Genomic DNA, 23,446 nt, shown 5'->3' on the forward strand with positions numbered 1-23,446 from the left:
ACCCCCATAAAAGCAAAAGTTCATGGGGTTAAGACCTGGACTTCTAGGTGGCCAAGAAATATGTGAGTCAAGACCCCTTTCAATCCACCGACCAGGACACTGCCTGCCAAGGTATTCCAGGACTTTATTACTGTAATACGGTAGAGCGCCATCTTGTAGAAACCACATATTTTGCCTTATTGCAATATTCACTTCTTCCAAATACTCTTGTAAATCGTTTGCCAAGAACTGCAAATAATTATCACCATTTAAATTGTTGGGAAGAAATACTGGGCCTATTAGATTGTTATCCACAATTCCTGCCCAAAGATTAACTTTGAAAGTCCTTTGGTGATGAGTCGTTTTTTTGGCGTGGGAATTTTCGTCGGCCCAAATGTGCTCGTTATGATGGTTTGTTATTCCATTTCTACTGAAAGTAGCCTCGTCGGTAAACAAAATATTTCTAATAAAATTAACATTTTGAGTGTTTTCCATTAACAACCAATCGCAAAATCCAATCCTTTTAGGATAATCTTCAACCAATAACTCTTGAACCGTTATTAAGTGATAGGGTTTAAGCAGCTGATCCTTTAAACGCCTCCAAAACCTTACGTGAGGAACATTTAGTTGAGCAGCTATTACCCTTGTACTTGTTCCAGGGACTTCTTCAATGATTTCTAAAATGTCTTCATCAGTTGCATCCATTATTGGACGACCACTATAATATTGCCAGTAACTTGCGGTTGGAATGTACCCGTTTCCCGTAAACGACGATCAATGGTCAGAAATAATCGTCTATCGGGTGTATTTCGATTGGGGTGTTTTACTGCATAACACCTTGCGACTGCAGCACTGTTTCCTTGACATTCACCTACGATATTCCCGATAGTTTATTGAAAGCATAATTTAATCTGATCCAACTTATCCAAACTTAAATGCATATCTGCCATTTCCTGAAATGTGTAGGCCATTGTAATATAAAAATTTTTAATATAAATCTTATTCACACAATAAATGATAGCTTCAAATTGTTGACTATTATGGATGGAACTGTTTGTAATTATTGTATCCGTAGAAACTAATTGTAATTTTATGGCCAACTAGGAAAAAGCTAGTTTTTCGAAAAAGTGATAAGAGGCAAAAACGTTTTAAAAATAATGTGTTAAACTAATGATGCCACAAAATTCTTTTGATTTGAACGTACTCAAAAGTTTGGGGGAATTTAGGGCTGCACACCTCCCTTAAAATTTTTCTGTGCGCTTAGATTTTGTTGTTTCTTTTATATGAAAAATGCTTTTAGAACAAGAAAGATATTCTTCTACATTCCTGTTGACGTAGAAAAAGTATAATGTACAATTTTCACGGAATATTCATTTCCCATTTGTACGGATTACTGCACTCACCTCTGATTCGTGCTATAAACTTTCATAGTCTTGATAAATAAGGCAATTCCATCATCATTGTAAAATATTAGTTGGAACTCACTATATATATTTTTGTCACATTTTAATATACCTATTAAACAGATAATATGCATGAATTAGTTTTTGCATCTCGTACAAATCTCATAAAATCTCTGTATGACCTCTGTTATAGTGCATCCCCGCTTTAAGTCGACCTTGACTGATATTCTTGTACGATCCTGCTGAAAAAAAGTTGAAACGGAAGCAAGTTTAACCCAAAGAGCTGTTCCATTACAAAAGTACTTTGATTTTAATGACTACCATAATTCATTATCGGTTTCAAACACAAAGCTTTATCTATATATACTAGATAATGCTAGCTAGTAAATTTATATGTAATTCAACACGACTTGCAATAAAACACAATGTCAATTTGTGTAGTTAACTTTTTCAGGTCATAGCTATTCTATTGAGGCGGGATTTTGGATGAATGTTTTACCTCTTTCGCATCTTACTAAATATGGCAACCAGTCTCTACAAATCAGATAATAAGATTACTCTTTGAATATGTTTACACTTAACACAAATTATTTAAATAATATTTTTGTGAATGCCAAGGGCAATCCTTTTTTTATGGGCTGAAATGTCAAAATATCCTTGGTTATCTACAATATTAATTATTTTTAGATAAGTGGCCTTGGAATAACAACCTTTTATATCAAACATTTCAAATCAAAAGGATTCGATATAAAAAATTTCTTAAAATAAAAAACTGAAGAATATACAACTTCTGAAAACAACGAAATGCATTGTTAAAGTATGTAAAACACTACGAAAGTTATCCCCTTGATAAAATATGGGATATAAGGGAATTAATTTGTTTGTTTATATACTTTTGGTGTCTAAAGGATGTAAAAAAAACATATTTTTGTTGAAATAAACAATAATTTGAACAAGTAATAAAAAAAGTGGTTAGATCGATTTTCCCGTTGTTCCTTAAAAAATGTTTGTAGGTGGGAAATTAATTACCCTTGTACAGTTTGTGAAACAATTTATTTAATAAAAAAATACAAATATTCATATATGGGTGACAAAACTAGTTTAAGTCTCAACTACAGCAGTGTGAAATGATTTAAAACATGAATTCTTGTGTACATAATATATACATTAATCACACTTGCATGAAAATCAACTGAGAATATTTGAGCGCAAAATACTAAGGAATATATTTGGACCAACCCAATGCAGCGATGGTTCGTGGAGAATTCAAATGAACCACGAGCTGGATGAACTAATGCAGAGCACAGATATTGTTAGATCACAAAGACTAAACTGGCTTGGTCACCTAGAAAGAATGCCAGATAATCTAGCTGTAAAAGTAGTCCAGAGATGGAAGCCCCAAGGAAACAGAACAAGAGAAAGGCCCCGTAAAAGATGGATAGACGACCGACGACGTAGAGAGGGATCTTAAAACCATGAACATCAGGCAGTGGCGAAGGAAAGTATCCGACAGGGCACAATGAAAGAACATTGTTAAGCAGGCCAAGACTCACAAAGGGTTGTAGCGCCATTAGAAGAAGAAGAAGAATCACACTTGCATCTAAAAGAAAGAAGAACAATCTCATCCACGATTTTCTAGACTTCTTGCTTATGGGATATGATACCCTAAAGTGGTCAAAGTGATCAACACCTCCCATGTTTAGTATATAATCTGCAATAATTTTTGGGCACATTATATCTTTCTTTGTGCCATCTCTTTGTCATATACTGGTTGATAGAACTACGTCCTTTAAATTTCACCATACATTCATCAATAGAAAATCGACTTCCAAGATTGACTTGTTCTTTGAAAATTTCATTAGTCTATCTATAAATGTTCTTATCTTATACAGTATGTCAAAGTTAGGTGAACGTCTCTCTGCAGCTGCTGAATTGTCATTTAGATGGATATTTTCTATTAATTTTTTGAACCTGGTTATTGTAAAATCTTTGGATTATAAAAAGGATTACTTGACCAATATAAATCTTTGTCTGGTAAAGAGTGCAGTCCTATTAAAATAAAAACACCTAGCAATGCCCTTATATCTTCTTGGCTAGTGTTTTTGTAATTTTTGCTACCTTCTTGTACAGCATATAAATTCGTTTGAGCAACAATTTGTTCTATTAGATCACAAAGGAAGAAATTCTCAAAACAAAATATTGGTTGGTTTATGGGTGAATAGAACATTTGACTGTAAAACAGACTCAAATTTTGGCATCTGTTTCAGAGGTCCATTGTCCAGTAAAATTAGTTAACGTAACCACTCAACTCTGTTCTACCAAAACACTTTGTTCTCACTTTCTTCACACTTTTTTCTCATTTTCTTGTGGGTTATTCTCAGATGTTCTTTCAGTTGTGGAATTTACATTAACCGATGTAGAAGGAACAGCTTTATCAGCTGCACCAAGCAATTGCCCAATTCTGCTATCAATAACATATTACTGGCTTCTTGGGCGTATTCAAATGAAGAGGGCTTGCTCGTTGACTACCCACAAAACCTGAGCCTAAACATAAACCTGAGGCAATCAAATAATATATCAAATCCCACAAATTTTCCACAGTATTGAAGATTATCAGAAACTGTCAGTTTAGGACGCTTTAACAAATTTGCTTCCCAGTCATTTTCAACATGTGGTAATTACTTGTGAACTTGGTTGTAAAACAATTATGTAGATCTTAATGCAAATTTTATAGGTCTAAACCATTTTTTTATTCAGCTGACTGGAATATTATTTTTGATTGAGTTGACTAAAATATTATTATCTCAGTAAATAATTTCTATGAAGTAGTCTCTAAAGTACTATCACCTTCATCATCATCATCATTCAATCTTCGCTTGCGAACTGCCCACTAGAATTTATTTTAATTCAATCATTTGTTTAATATTATTTATTAATTATTTAATTAGTTATTTAGTTTTTAATATTTTTGTTATGGTTATAATATTCTATTTTTGTTAAATGTTTGCAAAAAATGGGAACATTCCTTGAATACATAAATAAATAAGTAATATTTAGACAATAATTGAGAGACCAAGTAGTCCTAATTGGACACAAATTCATTCAAATTTTTATCAGTAATAAATTACGGGTTCACGTTTTTTGGCGCCTGAAGGAGGAACTGAAGCGTTCAAAATGCGTGTTTTGAATTTTTATTTTTTATAGTGAAGAAAGTGCTTGAAAAATACGATTAAATACAGGTTAAAGTGTATTAATTATCACAAAACTTGTGATGTATGTATATTTAATATTATTTTGAAAACAAATAAATCCATATTAGATGAAAATTTCAATATTTAAAACGCTAAGTAATATTTTTTATTACTCTGTCTTAACACTTAAGTGAAATATTAAATGGTGTGTCACAAAATTTGTAGGTGCGACAAACTCAATAATACTAATTTTGATAAGACGATAAGGTGAGACTGCCTATTGGTGGGTGTGATAATCAGTATTGATCAACTAATCGTAAGTGCCGAAATGTTGTAGGTGGGCCAGAATAATTAGCTCGGAACTAATTATCGGTATTTTGGATTTATTTACTGGTTGCTGTGATTTCTCATTGGTAGATATTAATATCAGATATAAATGAGTCAGGTTTTTACATTTAAAGGAAAAAACTAGTTATTGGAATATATTATACCTATTAGTGTATTTATACTCGATTTGGAAGTGCACAGTTATTATGACAGAAAATTAGAATGATGTTGTTCAGTTGGTCAGAATTATAAATGTAATATCACATTAAATTTATAATTATCTCTAATAGTGTATGTAAAGTGTTTAAAATTGTTTAATTTTTTCGTGGTATTTCTTAGACACTATCCAAAAGTACCTGATAATGCCAGTAAGTGTTTCCAAGAACTTTAAATATGGAAGATATTTACAACGATTTTTAAAATGTTCTACAGTATATATCAAAATGTACGAGAACATTCTGAAGCATTCTTTAATGAGTCACAGTATTCCTGTGTACCTCTGGTATCTGGCATCTGTATATGAGGTCTTAACTGACTGTCAAAAATATGCTCAACAGCGATCGTCTTCCCAACAACATCTTTCAGTCTCTGGGCGAAATGTGCACGTGCAAATAATGTATATGTTAATAAGACATTTACTTAAAAACAATTAATTCTAGAGCTTCTTAAATAAAGCAGTAAATGATTGCAGAGCATTCAGAGCGACTGATCTAAAAGATATCCATTATCACTGAACTGAAACTAATTGTGTTTTCTGCTCAAGGTTTTTCCTACACCCAGTCTAGAATCTTTGTGCTCTATAGAAATTTGAACAGGTATTTTACTTGGTATGTCATAAATATAGCAGGGTCTCCTCTTAGTTGCCCATATAGTTTTTGTCTTTGCGATCCAGCACCTCGCAATCGTATATTAGATGTTATACAGTTTTTGGTCCCTTATCGCAGAGTCTGCAGTTTAGGTAGAATTGTAAATACCCATTTTATTTAGGAATTATCTTACTGGTGTATGCCCAGTCAACATTCCTGTTACTTTTCTCAGATTGTTCATGCCCATGTAGAGCAGTTTTTATGTTCCTTTTGAACATGCTCCACCAATGTAAATTTTTTCATGTGTTTTTTGTGGGATTCTCTCCTGCAGCCTTTATTACTCCCAGAGTCACAGCTGGTCCGTTTGATTCGTTCAATCCTCTTTTAGCAAGTTGATCTGCTTTTTCGATGCCCTAATGCGCTGGTACCCAAACAAGCTCAACCTTGTTCCAGTTCATTCAGTTCTCTGATGCAGTCCCACACCAGTCTGGAAGTCACTTCCCTACACGTCAGTGCCTTCAGTGCCGCTTGACTGTCAGACAATATAGAGATGAGCTTTTTTTTAAGTGCTCTCTCATTATTTGCCTTTACACATTGCAGTATCGCATACATCTTTGCTTTGAAAACCTTGCAGTTTCTCTCCAAGCAAAGCTTTCGTTAACTTCTAGATTTTTGAAGTATATTCGTGCCTCCACACCCTCTTTCCCCCTCTTTTACCCCCTCTGGTCTTAAATCCATCTGTGCACCTGATCTTACCCTGTTGGTTGCGGTACTCCTTGTTTCTGCATACATTTCTGTCTGGAATAAATACCTTGTATGAATTCTTAAATTTTTTTCTTTTTGTCATATAATCAGGTTCAGCCTTAGAGCTTTGTCACAGCCCTTGTAATACTCATTTGTCCTGTCCCTTTATTGCGAAGTTTCAGTGATTGTTTTATTGTATAGGCTCCCAATCTTGTCAAATCAGTGCACCATGTCCTGTTTTAATACTCATTTATTCATGCACCATGTCACTGCACTGCTTGTTATTTTTTCTAATTGCCAGTATAATTCCGGGATACTTTACCTCTCCCTTTAGTTGAATTTCTTCTCTTTGCAGCTTTAGAGGACCTAATCTCTCTATTGTACGGTATTGTACTTTCCTCACGAGATGATTACCAAATCATCTGCATATTCTATTAATTTATCAGCATTGCCAAGTCCCAATTAGTCCATCCATCACCAGATTCCACAGCAGTGGGGACAAAATGTCGACCTCGTCCAATACGGTCGGTCTCTCCATACCGACTAGAGTTGTAAATACCACCAGGATGCTGGTATTTACAACTCTATTCCTGAGCATAAATTCTGTCTAAATCAAACAAATATTCTCGACTCCTTTACGTCTCAGGGCATTGGTTATAGATATTATCGAAGTGTCGTGGAAAGCCCCTTCTATATCCAAAAAGGCTCCCAGAATAACCTCTTAATTTTCAATTGTGTTCTCCATTTTTAATACGAGTCTGTGGAGTGCTGTCTCCGTTCAATTTGCTGCTCTAAAGTTATGATTTTGTTGATGTATAGGAGTCTGTGCTAATATTTCATCCCTGATATACCTGTCGAGCAGTTTCTCTTTAGAGACATTAGACTTACTAGTCTTAGAGACTTTGACTTTTTCAGTCCTCTTGTCCCCGGTTTAGGAATAAAAATTGCTCTAATTTCTCTCCGTGCTTTATATTTTTGATTGTCTGTCAGTTAGTTCTTGAGGACTTTTGCAAAGCCTCCTTATCTGCTGACACACAACCAATTGGTGATTCAAATATGTGTGATCCAGGGGATTGCACTCTGAGGAGCTCTTCAGCCGTGTCTCTTCCTGTATTGGTATACTCGCCCTTATCATTTAGCAGATAATTAATTGGTTGTGTTTTCTTCTTTAAAAGCACCTTTTGAAGTCTGACACAAGCATGAGTGCTTTTAATTTTCTCACAGAGCTTCCTCAGTGTGTCTGCTTTGGCTTCTTTTAGATCTACATAATATTCTGTTCGTGTGGCTCTTATCTCAACTTTGTCAAATGCCTTCCTCGTCCTTCTCCTCAACACAGACAGTTCTTTATTCCACTATGGCTTATCCCTGATGAAACTCCTCTCCGCTAGAATGCAGGTTTCTTGGAATGCTGTAATGACAGCCACTATTCTAATGGTTACATAATGTGTGAAATGTATGCAGCAACAAATTATTAAAGTTTATTGAAATAAAAATAATAATTGGCCGATAGTTGTTTTTCAATAAATACCGTATCAATATTCTTTATCTATTTGCAGATGGTAATTTTATTCACACTGAATACATCACAAATATAAATAAAAACCAAATGCCTATTCAGACAATTTAATACCAAGCTAATTTTATTTAATTATATAGATGGGTTTGTACGCTCGCCGATACATTTGTTAGCCTGTCATATACTCGGTTTTGTTTATAAGCTGCTTTTTAATTTAACACCATTTGGATCGGTAATTAGTATAATCATTTGGTATGGACGTGTTATTACGCTCTTTTCTTCTTCAGACTGAAAGTGAGACAATTTTCCCCATCGAATATTATCAGTAGATTGACGACATAGAAGAAGGTAAAAAGATAGGAGGAAGATTTTTAAATATATAAGTGAATAAAGAAATGTTGAAGGACAAAAACATTTTCAAATTCTTTTGGAATATGTGTTTAAAGATTTTTAAATTAAATTAAACCGTCTGATATATTGAAATACAGTCAAATAAGAATGTTAATGTACGATCAGAAATTTTCACTCGTTCGTATTAAACAAAAGTGGCGTATTGTGTATTTTCCATTATACAAGCTCTCGGGACTTTAACAAACGGATAAACCTTTTATTTGGCTTTGATCGAACACCCAGAGATCGAACAATTGAGGTGAAACATGTTTATCTGTGGCATTTAGTCATAAGACTTTTGTACCATACCCCTGTTTTTTTCATTAAACCCTGTGATCTTAACGAAGGTTAACAGTTTAACAGTTTCCTTGTTGCTAGTTTTAGGATCTCAAGAAGGGCTATGTCGTCTGCAAAACGTAGGTTGTTTTCAGCCATTTATTGAGATGCCCTTTTCTCATCCTTCAAGTGCTCTTCTCATAATATGCTCCCCATATTCATTAAATAATTGTGGAGACAGTATGTCTCACACCTTGTTCTGGATGGAATTCCTTTGAGAGTGTGTCAAGCACTTTAACTGCTCCAGTAGTGTGTTCTTATAATTCAGTTATAAGCGAAATTAAGTGCTGTGGTACCCCTACTTCTTTTAGTATCTGCTATTAGAGTTGCCATTTGACCCTGTCGAACACTTTGTGATATTTAGCAAATTGCATAAAATATGATGTGTATGACAGTCTCTTCTTCTATTTGCATATTAATATATTCATCAAGTTGTCCGAGAGTTTTTTTATCAATATTCTTGATTCTTTTCTTAGGCTGGATTTGGCTTTGAGTGGCTCTCCATTTCTTTTGATGATCCTTTATCAGCTACTTCTGAACCTCGTTTCTTGCAGCTCTTTGGTGATCTGCTCGTTTATTCCCATACACCCCTTCATGACCTAGCATCCATATTAAAGACATTTTATTGCCTTTTACTAGGTTTTTGAAGAGATCTTTGCAGTTCCTTAGTCGTTTTGATTTGATAAGTAGGTTTTTTACAACCAGAACAACCGCTTGGCTAGCGGTATAAAAGCTGATTCTCTTTGCTTTGGTATCTCCATTCGGAATTTTATTAATGCAAGCCACTAAAGCAAAAACTTCAGCCTGGAACACAGTTGTGTTCCTAAAACATAATTACATGTTTGTCCAAAGATTCCTGATCCAGGTACTATGTCCATCTCAAGTCTAGTCTCAGTGGTATTTGCGTGATTATTAAATACATAATTAGGCCTCCAGGTACTGTTTGCTTTAAGTCTCAAGACCTGTGATAACCTCTAAAGATACCATTCCTGTACTATTTAAGGCTCCTGTCATATTTAGAAGTGTCTTTGAAGGGTAATGCCAATCCACCTCGAACAGTGTATATCATGACATACGACTACAAAACTTGGACACTAAAGAAAGAGATAATATCGAAAACTCAGTCACTTAAAGGTCAATGGAGCGATGCATGCTAGGTATAACAAAGAGAGATCGAAAAAGAATAGAATGGATCAGACAGAACACTAAGGTTATTAATGTAATCCATAGAATTAAATCTTTAAAATGACAGTGGGCGGGACATTTAGCGAGAAGAACTGGCAATAGATGGTCCACTAGAATTACACTGTGGTATACAAGAGGCGTCAAGAGACCAAGAAGACGTCCAAATTTAAGATGGGACTATGACATAAGAAACATGGCACATAAAAGCGAATTTTAGACAATCGTGGGCAGATATGAAGAATGAGGCTACACCATAATCGGTAGAATATTCTGAGAATGATGATGATGATGACGATGATGACTTTACTCTGGAATTCTTAAAATAGAAATAAAATACTTTTGAACACTCTAAAAATCCTGGTACAATTAAGGAATACACTACTAGAAACATATGATACACTTTTGTATATTTGAACATCCTTTGAACAGATTTGTAGCCCTTCTGTACTGTGAGAAATCCACTTAAAAATACTTAACAAGCAAATGGTGTAATTTTTAAATATTTTAGAACCTTTCGCAATATAATGAAATACACTGGAATACTGTGACACACTTAAGAGTGTGTTGGAATCTTTTGGTACATTGTGATATAGTTACTTTGGAACATTTTATAAGATTTTGGACACATTCAAACACTTATATGACATTCTGAGCTATTTGTGGATATTTTTGAGGATTAAAGAATTCTCTGAAATATTCACAGCCACAATAGAACAGTTTTTAACTCTGGAAACTTTTTGTATTTTTCTAGTGAAGATTCTAAGATTTTTTGTTACACCTAAGAACTCACAAATGCTCTGAAATACTCAGAAAAAATGATTGTGCTATATTTTTGAATTATCTGATCTACCACGTGAATATTTAAGATACTCTAGAGTATTTTCTAGGTCTCAGAAATATTCCACAATGTTCTGATATAAATGAAATAATCTTCAACACTTTTAAACACTATAAAATCCTTGGAAAACTGTGATATAATTTGATCGATTTAAGAATATTTTATTAATATTAATTTAAAAAATCGTGTTTTTTGTCTAGCAGTGTATTAAAGTTGATGACCTCAACTTCACTCTTCTTGGACACGTATTCTGAATACACCTTTTAATACTTTCGAAGATGCAGGACTGAAAAATGGCGGATGAGATAATTGCCACCATAAATTCCGAGTACAGATCACCGCTAATAGATGATATCTAAAATGTTCGCTAAAATTACCCTGAGTATATTAGCTATGCTTCTTCTTTAATTGCTGAGGCTGAATTGGTTCTCAAATAAACCTTGACTCTAGATATAAAAAATAGTCAGCAGGACATATCGCTTACTCAAGTATGATTTTACATTTTTCATGTTAATTATTGGTTAGTTCAAATAAAATCTGAAAGTGGATATAGATAAGCTCTAATGGAAGAATTAGAAAAAGAATCTGTGATTTAACTTGTATGTTTAGTGATTACATTCCCTCAACAGACAAATCAGCCATAGAAGTCTTCGATCAATCACAGTCGGGAGCTATGTAGAGTTGATTTTTGTGAGTCGGACGTTAAATTTTTCTGAAAGTGTCTTTAACAAGTTGTTTATAACTAGAATTTAAGAATCATTCAGCTGAAACAGTTTTGAAAAATTCAGGACAAATTTTTGAACAAAACATCTATCAACCTGTTATTCTGAACATCTTGACAATTGTCAATCTATGACAAAATAGATAAAAATGAAATTTTTTGCTAATAACTTTTCTATACAATTATTTTGAAAAATTTCAGAACGCAGAAACAAAAATTATCGAAAAGTTTTTTTGGAATTTTCTTGAGAAAAAAGTAATCTTTTCTTCTTCTTATGAAAAATCGGAAATTTGATTTTTCTTGACGATATCTGCAAAAACTGATGTGTACATAAAAATAGAGTATCTATTTTCGGTTTTTGCTTAAATATTGCAACGTAGCCCGAAAAAATATGAATATTTTCAAAATTTTGCTACGTGAACAATTCTTTTATAGAAATCGCTGAATTTTTTACGTATATAAAATCAAACAACAAAGTACTAGTCATTTGACTTTCGTCCATTAAACATCGTATCGATAGCAAATAAATAAAGCTACAATTTTGCATTGATAATTAAAAATTCATTGTGATAAAACTTTGAAATTTTTTCCTTGCAAAATTAAAATCCCATTGTGAAGAGGTATAAAAGTTTTTTACAACGAATCTTCTATACTGGCGTTGTATTACTTTTTTCTCTACAATAAAATGCTGAGGAGAGCGTCACGGAACTAGCGCCACAAGATGGCGTCGTCACGGGTAGCCTCATAGGATATCGGTTCTGCGCCATTGCTCCTTTATTAAATAAAGAAAATGTTTTGACGATCGTAATATTCAAAATTTAATATAAACAAATTATCAATGTATAAACGTACATATAAAAAAATATAGAAAAACAGCTAACAAATATAGACCCCAATAGTAAAAATATAGACAAAATCAATAATATATTAACAAAAACAACACAAATACTACTATTTAGCTTACCCTAATTATTCTTTAATTTGTTTAAAATTTTTATCAGCGTTACATGCAAATAGAAAGATTGCGATGTGAAATGATTATACATGCATGGGTATAATTTATGTACGATTTCCTTAGGGGTTAGTTTGCCGAGAATGGATACCTCTCATACTTGAATACATATTTCGCAATTATGCTATCGTTTGCTATTTTTATTTGAACGTGGGAATTTAGTCGTATTAAAAGCTAATTTAATTTCCTTCGAAAGAAAGTTTTCTAGTTAATTTGTTTATTTGTTTCATATCATACAAAATATATTATAAAGTACCAAATACAATACACAATCTTCTTTTTAAATCTTTTTTAACATTATTACTCTATGTTTATCGTGGTCTTAATTTTCTTCTCTTCTAGCTGAGTTTATTTGTAGGACCATAATAACTACATGGATTTGTTCAATTGAAGTTTCATCAAGAACTCACAAGTCTGTTATATTTTCTCTATTATTTTGACTTCGTTTTCTGTCAGAAGCCAGAGTTCAGTCTCAAAAGAGTTTGAGACATCCTGTAGCTACTTATTATAATACCTATATATTTTGCGTTATGCCTAAATTTGACAATTATACCTATTATGTGAAATAAACCGAAAAATTATATTGTCAAATGTCAGGATCTGAAGTGTTTCTTCTTTAAAACGAAGATATCGATTTACAAACAAAAACATTCTCCTTGGATGGTTCGAATTACGGCATTTCTGAAAAACGCATAGCTAACATTTGGACTCCATAGTATAAATGTATAAATCTTCATTCGGTATGTACATTATGGAGCATGACTTGTTAAAACTCCGTTGAATTGTTACATAGACGGCGAAGGATGGGGATTTAAGTTTTAATTACACAACTTAAAAAAGAAGTTATTAATCGAATTAAAAAATAATAATCGAACAACTTAAGTTATTCGATTATTCACGTTGTTTTAAGTCAGCGTTTTTTAGTTATACTTCTCCATTTTACTGTTTTACAGCTGTGTTTTCTACGATTCTTTTATTTTGGTACCATTTTATCTTCAGTATACTCTGTATAAAAACACAACGATAACCTTTTCTTCTTCTTAATGCGTAATCTTCCTCATTGCAGAAGTTCTAATCCTGTCAAGTTTCTAATGTTAATATTTCCAATATTATCGTAACTAGTAAGAGAATATGGCAGAAGGCGAGAAATGGTCAATGAGCGTGATAGATCGGGTGAAGATGACAATTAGTGATTTAAAAGATCTCATTAGACATCGTAGAATAATGAAGAGAAGAAATACCATGTTAATAATATTCTAGGTGAACACTAAAACCACAAAACCCATATCCACTAAATTCAGAGTTTGTATCATCATACAAAATATAATAAACACATATATAAGTCAGAGAACAGCTCCAAAATGCACGAGTCATCGATGGTCATTACTCCCGATCGTCGCAACGACTCTAAATCAGGGGAATTCCCTGCAAGGAATTCAGTACCTCTTCAGTCTGACCTTCACACCTGTAAATCTGCACTTGTAAATCGTCACTCCTCGTTTCTTCAAGTTACTCTTAAGTGAAATCAATACTCAACAATGATTAGAAAAAGAAATTTCATGTAACTTACCGAGATTATTTCCATGATCGTCAGAAGACAGTCATATTTATATATTTCTTTAAATTCTGATTATATATTGAGTTTAATCCAAATTAATACAAAGGTTTTGTTTAATAATAATTTATTAAACAAGAGAAATATGAACATAAACTTATATAAAGCAATTTAAATGGCAAAAAATTTAACTAACTTAATTACCTAATTTAAAAAATGACTATAAATAAAAGCAACTCGTATAAATTATGTGAAATGAATTTAGTCAATTTTATAGACAAAAATAATTAAACTATTAATATGACTGCGAGTTACAAATCACGGAATTTTAGAATAAACCAATGAGAGAACTTCCTAAACTACTCGTCTTCCTACTAATACGAATAGGGTTATTGACAACCCCTAGGCTGAATTATTGTAAAAGTTTCATTTAATTAATACTAATTTCTAATAACTTTAATGAAAAATTCCATTTAAAACCCTCCAAACGAATAGACTAGGTACTTGGTTTTGTCTTCGTTGATGACTAGGCCGTCGTTTCCAATAATAGGAAATGTTGCTCAAAATCTCGCTTGCTAAGCCCTATTATGTCAATGTCATCAGCGTATGCTAAGATTTGTATTGATCTATTCTAAATAGTACCGTCGTCTCTAATTGGTATGTCTCGGACAGCCTTTTCCAAGGTGCCTGTTCCAAGGCAATGTTAAAAAGTAGGCAAGCCAGGGCATCCCCCTTCTTTCCATCCTTTATCCCAAAGGATCGAGAATTTTCTCCCCGTATCCTAACGCTGGCTTTTAGTTGGACATTGTCATTCTTGTTAATCGGATAAGTTTTTCTGGTATTTGTGGTATGAATTTTCTTTGTAGAAACCAATTGTAGAGTATTTTACGACTGAGCAGAAATAGGTGTAGACTGAATCCGTTTGATTTTTGACTGGTATAATAATATCTACCTTATAAGTCTCGTCTTGAGAACCTTCGGAATCAGAATCATAAAGTATATGATGCATTCTAGCAATGTCATCGGAATTTGTCATTTCAAAACACTTTTTTTGTCTTGCGTGTTCTAAAAAAAAAGATGTATTGAAAAATATCATGGTGTACAAGATTATAATGATTATAATTTCAACAGTTTAGCAAAAAATTAAACTTGTCACAACAAAAAAAAAAAAGGATGAAACTACCGAGGCACATTGGTATAACTTTCCAAGGTTGGGGTAAAAATGGAGCCCAGGTAGTATTCCAGGGTTAGGTAACTGATGGTTTTTTTAATTAACTGCTTTCGGATACCATTTATTCAGCTTTTCATTTAGAGTTTATTGTACGATTAGATAAAACTCCATAGAACTTTGGTGCTACAGAAGAATCCAAGAATCCTACGAATATCATGAATTCAAAAAGTGTCAAACGTGGAAGTAACTAGAGTGATAAGAAAAGAAGTAGAAATAATATTGACTATGAAAAGACAAACACTTGAGTACTTGAGGACATGCGGGGAGAGGACAGAAATACTCATTATTACAACTCATTATGCAAGGCAACATTGAAGGAAAGTGAAATAGAGGAAGGCGAAGAATATGCTGGCTTCAGAACCTGAAAGAATTGCTTTCAGTCTATTAACAATGTTAAATTAAAACTTATAAGTTTCTCCATGCATCTTGAGGGTTTTATGTTAGGCAGCTATGATAATCTTATACATCTCAGCCCGCATTTATCTGTTTTCTATCTATTTTCAAGTAGTAGTTGATGAAAATTGTATTTTTTAATATAAATGCCTTAGGTAAGTGATTAACTGTTTTATTCGTACACTGTCTTCTAACCAAGCTTCCCTTATCCTGGCTTATTTTGTAGTTTATATCCCAGCATGATTTTAAGCAGTCAGATAGGATCAAAGTCCTCTTGATAATTTACAAAAGCTAAAAAGAAAAGAAAATCATCTCTTTCATTACTGATATATGTTTTGTGGGCTCTTACTGCCGACGCCACTGGATTGCTGCTGTTCACACATACCATCAACAGATTAGAATATTCATTACTGCTTGATTGTTTAAATAAAATTGTTTCAGGATGTTGATTACACATTGACAAAGATTTGGGCAATACAATACTAAAATATGATAGGTAGAATGCTGCAAGACTTTTGAATTAACAAAATTTTTATAGGTTTCTCTTATTTAGAATCTGTAGTCTCAATTACAATCAGTAAAGAGTTTCAATTAAGAAGATTACTTGTAGAAAATTACTTTTGTTTTTTGTACCTTTTCTGCCTGTTTTTAAAAACTTTTTCAACTGCACAATTTTTCATAGTGTTCTTTTTTTTATTTTTAGCCTCTCATATCTGTAGACTGTATATTCGATCTTTGCAAGTGTTAGTTCCAACTCAGTCTTTTTTCTAGGAACGTTAAATTCGATTTTTCTTTTAGATCTTTTCTTATTTGCCTGGTTCTTTCCTTTTACTCATTTTCTTTGAGATTACCCATCATTCACATACATAAGTCAAAGTTAGTTCTTTTTTTATTTATTTGTTGTGTCTCAACTACAAGGTTATTGACACTGGGTCAATTTTGTTATACATTTTACATTACATTAGGTATATTTTACAATAAAGAGAATATGTAAAATAGAAAGTAATACAAAATAAAACAGTATATTTTGTAATACAAGTTCGTTTCTCGAAGGAAATGTAGTTCATTCTGAACAAGTTCTAATTTTCTGAGGATCATATTTGTAAGAACTTGTATAAAGTATTTTTTTTATCTTGCTCATACTTGACACACTGTGTAAGAATATGTTCAACGGTTAATGATTCACTACAGTTTTCATAAACAGGAGATTCCTCCAAAGTCACCAGGTGTCCATGTGTCAGCCAGTGTGACCAATTTTTAGCCTGCCAATGATTAATTTGTCTCTTCTACTTAAGTTAAGTTAGGGCAGCTGAAAAGTTTTGATGGTAGATTTTATATTGTGCAATTCCGAGGTTGAATTCTTCGATTGGTTTTGACAGGACTTTTTGATTTGGGACCTGAAAAGTGGTTTTAGGTCTGATGCTAATTGAACAGATTTGATGTCTGATTTGGTTGTAATTGCTTCTTTTGCAGCAGTATCAGTCATCTTATTACCTAAAATGCCAAGGTGTGAAAGAATCCAGATTAATGTTATGTTTGTTCCAGAAGAAGTAAGTCGGTTTGTTGCTTCATGTTTGGCATGAACTAATGGATGTTCGGAATATATATTTTTAATCGAGTCGATGGAGGACATCGAATCTGTACATATTGTAGTGTTCTTGGCTTTATTTTGGTTACATAAGCCTTTTAATGCTTGTAATATGTCGTACAGCTTTCCTGTAAGGATAGGGGTGGATTGTAGAAGGCAGAACTTCTGAATGATACTATTTGAAGTAGTTACAGAATATGCGACACCTCTCTCAGTTTTAGATGCATCTGTGTATTGAATCTCGTCATATGAGTTTGTGTTGACCAGCTCTAGGCAAGATTGCCTCAGAATTTGGCTGTTGGTTGCATTTTTGTGATAATTATTAAGCGAAAGGTTAATTTTTGGTATGTTATCAATCCGAAAAGTGGTTGAGGACAGTATATGAGTATCTGTCATTGAAAAATCAACAGATCGTGAAAGGGGAAGTGCAATTTGTTAAAATAAAAGTTAGTATTTCTTGCCAGTTTTGTAAGCAGATCCCTTTAATATTGAACTAGATATCAATAAATATTTTTCTGTTGCATATTTTAATTTGTCCATCAGTAATTGATTTGTTTATCCACCGCTTCGTTCCCTGTGTTTCACGTGTGCGATGGTAATGAAACAAACTTTACTTTTATCTGTGGCTCTAAAGTACAAAGAGAAAATAGGTAATTAAAAGAAAATCCAAGTTGGCATCGTTCTTACACATCTCAATTGTGTAATTGTGTATCACCTCTCCTGCGACAATAGTGTAAAATGGGGGATTCGAATAGAATATTTAATGTTTATTCTGATAAAGTCTACTTCCCAAAAACTATTAGAAAGCCTTTTAATAAAGTTTATTTTTGATATATATATACAACAGCGCTACAGGCTTTGTAGGTCTCTGTCTTCCAAAAACTTGGTTATTTCCCCTTCATTTTTGCGGTCCCTTACTTTTTCTCTACAATCTCTTACGCCTATTTCTGACAAACCTTGCTTTACTACTTTAACCATTTCTTCTTTGAACGTCCTCTTCTTTTTGGTTCTCTGGCATTCCATCTAGCTTTTTGGTGTCTTATTTTTGCCGTAATTATTGGTATTCCATACATCCTCATTATTTATTTATTTGTTTGTCTTCTCAAAATATACATACATCACCGTGGAACTGATTACTGTCTCGAAAACTCATAGTAGTATAGGCTGCTCTTGATACATTTTCTACTTTCAGTATTAAATTTAGTGACCCTTCCGCTCTGCTCCCTTCGTTAATTTTATATCTGTCTATTTTCCTTCTATTCCCGTGTTCGGTATGGTTACTCTTAAGTATTCAAATTCTCACACCGTGTTCGTTATGATTCATTCGTAACTATCAAAAAAGCAAGACCATGTGTGAAACTCTATCGACAATATTTTAGGCTACAAGCCTATGGGACATTTTTAAGGGTTAAGTTTATCTTAGCAATGTAGTCAACTGTACCAATAAAAATTGAGGGCATAGTTTCTAAAGTTATTAATTACATATGGTAGTATTGATTTATATGTGATTCTTGCTGGATCAAATAACCCCTTAAAAGTCTTATGGGCTTGTAGTCTATTTATAAAAGCAACATGTAATAAATGAAAAGTTTTACCATCAGACCTTTATTATTAGATGATTTTTTGATTATTTATTAACGATGATATAAAAGGATATGTCACCTGACCAGCCTTCTTTTTTAAAATATTAAGGGCTATATTAAAGAATTTACCCTGTCTACGAGGTTGAACCTTGCGGGCTACAAATATTTACTGAAATTCACTTAAAAAGAAAAAAATGACGTGTCTTTGCGATTTTAACGGTAGGACGTTTCTAAATTGTCACCCTATATATATATATATATATATATATATATATATATATATATATATATACATAAATGTAGGGTCTTTGTCAAAAGCCAAAATTTTAAATAAATTTGTTAAATAATACTATATCTTTTACTATCACTTGTGTTTATCTTATTTATCTATTGCTATAAACTTTTTAGGGCCCCTAACACATACCATAGTTCTAATTTGAGGTAAGCGACATTTATTTTTATTTATATATTTTTTATAAGTAAAAATAAATTTATAAATTTGATAAATTTATTTTTTCTCAAGTCAATTTTAAGTAGTTTCAATGAGATCGCAATCATTTATAAAATCAGTTTAAAACTATCAAATTGTTAGAGCTACATAATAAAATTGTTTTTAAAATGATTTATAATTATATTTTACTAGTAATTTCACCATGCAACAAGGGAAACAATGAATTGCCATCTAAAGTCACTCCACTTGATTTTTCCTGGCTTCATCCTATTTAAGGCTAGGACGCCAACAAAATAATATTTTTAGTCTACACCTTTCATAACAAATAAGTTACTTTTGGAGAAACGCTGAACTTTTGCGGAAAGTCGTCTTATGGAATCGATGTACGTACAAAAACCAGCGTATTTCTAGTTTGGCAATTCATTTGTTGGGAAAGCTCAAGCTTTGGATTATATTTTTTACCGATCACTAAATTCGCAGCCAATATTTTACGATCAAAAACTTTCAAAAAAAGATTTCACCACCAGATAAATATTGGCCTATCTGACAGAGAGTTATCTGGAGGATAGACATTTATACATAAAATAAAATGTACCTGTCTTTTCACGTCAAATTATGTTGCGGTTGCTTATCTGTAAGATAAACGTAAAATTGATTTCGGAACACACTAATACTTAATTAATTGTAAAAGAAATCACACTAATGTTTTAATATCTCTTTTAAGTATACAACTTGTGGTTGCAGGAATAACTTAAATTATTTAAGAAAAATTTAATAACAATTAAAAAATAATACATATTAATGATTCTCCTGAGGTTTCTCAAGAACACTAAAATATTATATAAGGTTAGCTGAAACATCTTTAACTTCAGAAAGTTCAATAATGTCTTCATTTAGCAATTCATCTCCAAAATTTTCTTCATTTTGATCTCTCGCTAGGTTATAGAATGTTGCTGTGGATTAGAACGTTTGAATCTTTTCAAATTTACAGCCACTTTCATTGGATAAAATAGTACCTAAACCTTTTCTTCCATACATAAAAAGTTCTATTAGATATTTGGTTTTAATGTGAAATTCATTATAGAAATTTTCTTTATGGATTGTTTAGTGTACTCCTTGAAAATGGCTTCACTGTATAATCAGAAACTCCAAGTATCAACCCATTTCTACTATCTCCATTTAAACTTCTTTCGTTTCAATATAATTGAAATGTCAGATGTTGGTAGTTCAGATTTCTTTGCTAGATGGCGTAGTTACCCTACCGGACAAACAGTGTAACTTGTCGTCCTAGCCTTTTATATAGATAGATACTCATACTTAATTGTAGTGGCCTATTTTACATGTATTGCTAATAATTTATAGAATTGTTGTACTCCTGTCTTCTTCTTGAATGGAAGATGCCTTTCCGCTACGAATGTTGACGACTAATAAGGCTATTCATTTATATGTTTCGAGCACTACAATTTACTGCTCATCGTCATGTCCGCGGTAAGGTTACTTTAACATCTAAAAGAAAATTACAGCTGCTAGTGTAAATTAGTCAGATGTTACGTTTTTTCTGTCTTACTGTAAGGCCGTGAAAGTTGGACAATGGACCCTGAAATAGAAAAAAGAATAGATGCCTTTGAGAAGTATATATACAGAGGAATGTTGAGGATTCCATGGGTACAAAGAGTTACTAATGTTGAGGTACTTCGTCGCATGTGTAAACAAAAAGAATTACTAAGAATAATCAAAGAGAGGAAAATGCAAAACTTGGGTCATGTGTTGAGAGGCGAAAGATATGTATTACTTCAAGTTATACTGGAAGGAAAAGTATAGGGCAAAAGATCAGTAGGAAGACGCCAGAACTCGTGGCTGAAGGACCTGAGGAGATGGTTCGACCGCTCATCCGCAGAGATCTTTCGCGCAGCAGTTTCCAAAACTACAATTGCCATTTGGATCGTCAACCTTCGAAAGGAGACGGCGCAATGAGAAGAAGAAGTGTAAATTGTCTTGAATTGATTTGATGCGTACATTACAAGTATACTTACATACCGGTACTAGAGATTTCCTCAGTACTAAGCATTCTTTACACTTGACTTAGCCAAGAAAATGCCTATCTGGAAACACTTTTCTGCACATTGATGAGTGTTGCCCAAGAAATGTCACAAAGAACTATCGAACTCTTGAATATTATAGCTTGCCAGGGTATGACCGTACAATGTCTGACAGCATGTCGTCCTACACGTAGGAATAAAAGATATGGCATAGAAAATGACTCTTCTGACTTCCTTATCTACAAATCAATCTATCAATCTACAACAAAAACAACCTAAAGTAAAAGTACAGTAAAGTGTCTAAAGTAAAAGTACAGATCAAAAAAGCATTTGTAAGAGAAAACAAAACTCTGTATATTTGGAAAACTAACGGTTTTATCCTTTGTTTTAGTTTTTCCTTTTTGTACATTTATGAAAATTTAATAATCTAGCATCACGACACGAATACTTAAAACGTAAAGACAAAGAAGTTATGCGTTTAAATAACCGTTGACCTACCCAAAACGGACGTCTATGATCGGTACTAGAAATTCTTAATTTATGAAATCGATTCAACTCTGGAAGAAAAATAACCGTACCAGTTTTCGTTTTTCTAATTACACTTTAGTGCAAAATAATCCACTCAAAATTATTTTGCAAAAGTACGTCTCCTGTTTCAATCTAAAAAGTGTAAATTTAAAAATATTTAGGGTACAATCATTAACCCCATTATTGAGTTTTAGAAAATTTTTGTTTTTTGGTGAATTGGATGACGCATTACAAATATATAATGCAACACGTAGAGAGGGGGTCAGAATTTAACTCATTGAAATCGAAACGCACCGTTTTTTTTCCATAGCAACCCACTAATACATCAGTCACTTCGCAACTGCATTACAAATGGATACCACACCCGTCAACGCAACCGAAGCAGTAGCAGTATTGAGAGAAGGCCTGAGCCAGAGGGCCGTGGCAAATCGACTAAATTTAAGCCAATCTGCTGTGTCCCGAGTATATCGTCGGTATCAAGATACTGCTGATTATATCCGTCGACAAGGAGGAGGCCGTAAACAAATAACAACGGAGAGAGATGATCGATTTCTTGTATAGAAATCCCTGAGAAATCGACATTTGAGTGGTGCTAAACTCAAAAAAGAGCTTAGAGAGGTCCGAGGTGTGGTGACCAGCGTTTGGGCAGTCAGAAGGAGACTAAAAGCATCCAACTTGACACCAAAAATGGCAGCTATGAGTCCCAACCTAACTGCAGCCCAGAAGCAAAGGCGATTAGAATTTGCTCGGGAACATCTGGATTGGAACGACTATCAATGGAGTCAGGTATTTTTCTCCGATGGAAGTAGGATCTGCCTACATGGCAACGATAATAGTCGTCGAGTCTATGGAAGACCAGGAGAGCGATTTGCTCAATTTTGTATAGGAGGAGTTGTGCCATGAAGGGGATTCTTGTATGTTTTGGACAGGTAGTTCTATGGATGGAAAAACCGAGTTGATTTTCATGCCTGGTGGAGGACGTGGAGGAGGTTTAACGACAGATCGTAACATCAGAGACATTTCGGCGGAACATGTGGTTTTATACGCAGGATTTATTGGTGATTCCTTTATTTTAATGCACGATACCATATCGCACGAGTCATCACCAACTATCTATCTAAGATCGATATACCTACAATAAATTGGCCGGCGTTAAGCCCGGACATAAATCCAAAAGAGCATGTTTGGGATGAGCTTAAACGAAGGCTCCGGGACAGAAATCATGCACCAAGGAGCATAATAGAATTGAGAGCTGCGCTTAATGATGAACGGGAAGCAACACCTCAAGAATTTATTAGAAAAGTCATCCGATCCATGCGAAATCGATTGAAAAGTGTAATTAGGAGTAGGGGTGGTAATATTAAACACTGAATAATTAAGAAATTCATGTTGTAATTGATGATTTCTCTGTTCATAACGTCTTTCTTGCGTTAGTTCCAATGATGAATATTTAGGAAACTCTGTTTGTATTGCATATTGTTTTTATAATGCGTCTCCCAAATAATGCAATAGCAGTTTTTGTAAGTACAATAATAAAGTTATTGTTTGCACGTTACATTTTTTTATTTTTATACTTCTTACATTAAAACAGAAGGTGTAATCTCAAATACCTATCGCTTTTGAGTCGATT

At 33.3% G+C, this 23,446-nt stretch overlaps 1 protein-coding gene across 1 annotated transcript in view; it reads left to right on the top strand.

Moving 5' to 3' along the window:
* dysf (neuronal PAS domain protein dysfusion) overlaps nucleotides 1-23,446 on the top strand; it is a 375,458-nt gene that overhangs the window by 18,796 nt on the left and 333,216 nt on the right. The window contains exon 2 of the mRNA XM_072546055.1: nucleotides 19,207-19,239. Within this exon, the coding sequence (XP_072402156.1) occupies nucleotides 19,207-19,239 (33 nt within the window). The remainder of the gene's footprint in view (nucleotides 1-19,206; nucleotides 19,240-23,446) is intronic.

Source organism: Diabrotica undecimpunctata, chromosome 10, assembly GCF_040954645.1.
Source record: "Diabrotica undecimpunctata isolate CICGRU chromosome 10, icDiaUnde3, whole genome shotgun sequence".
In the NCBI taxonomy this organism is placed as follows: domain Eukaryota; kingdom Metazoa; phylum Arthropoda; class Insecta; order Coleoptera; family Chrysomelidae; genus Diabrotica; species Diabrotica undecimpunctata.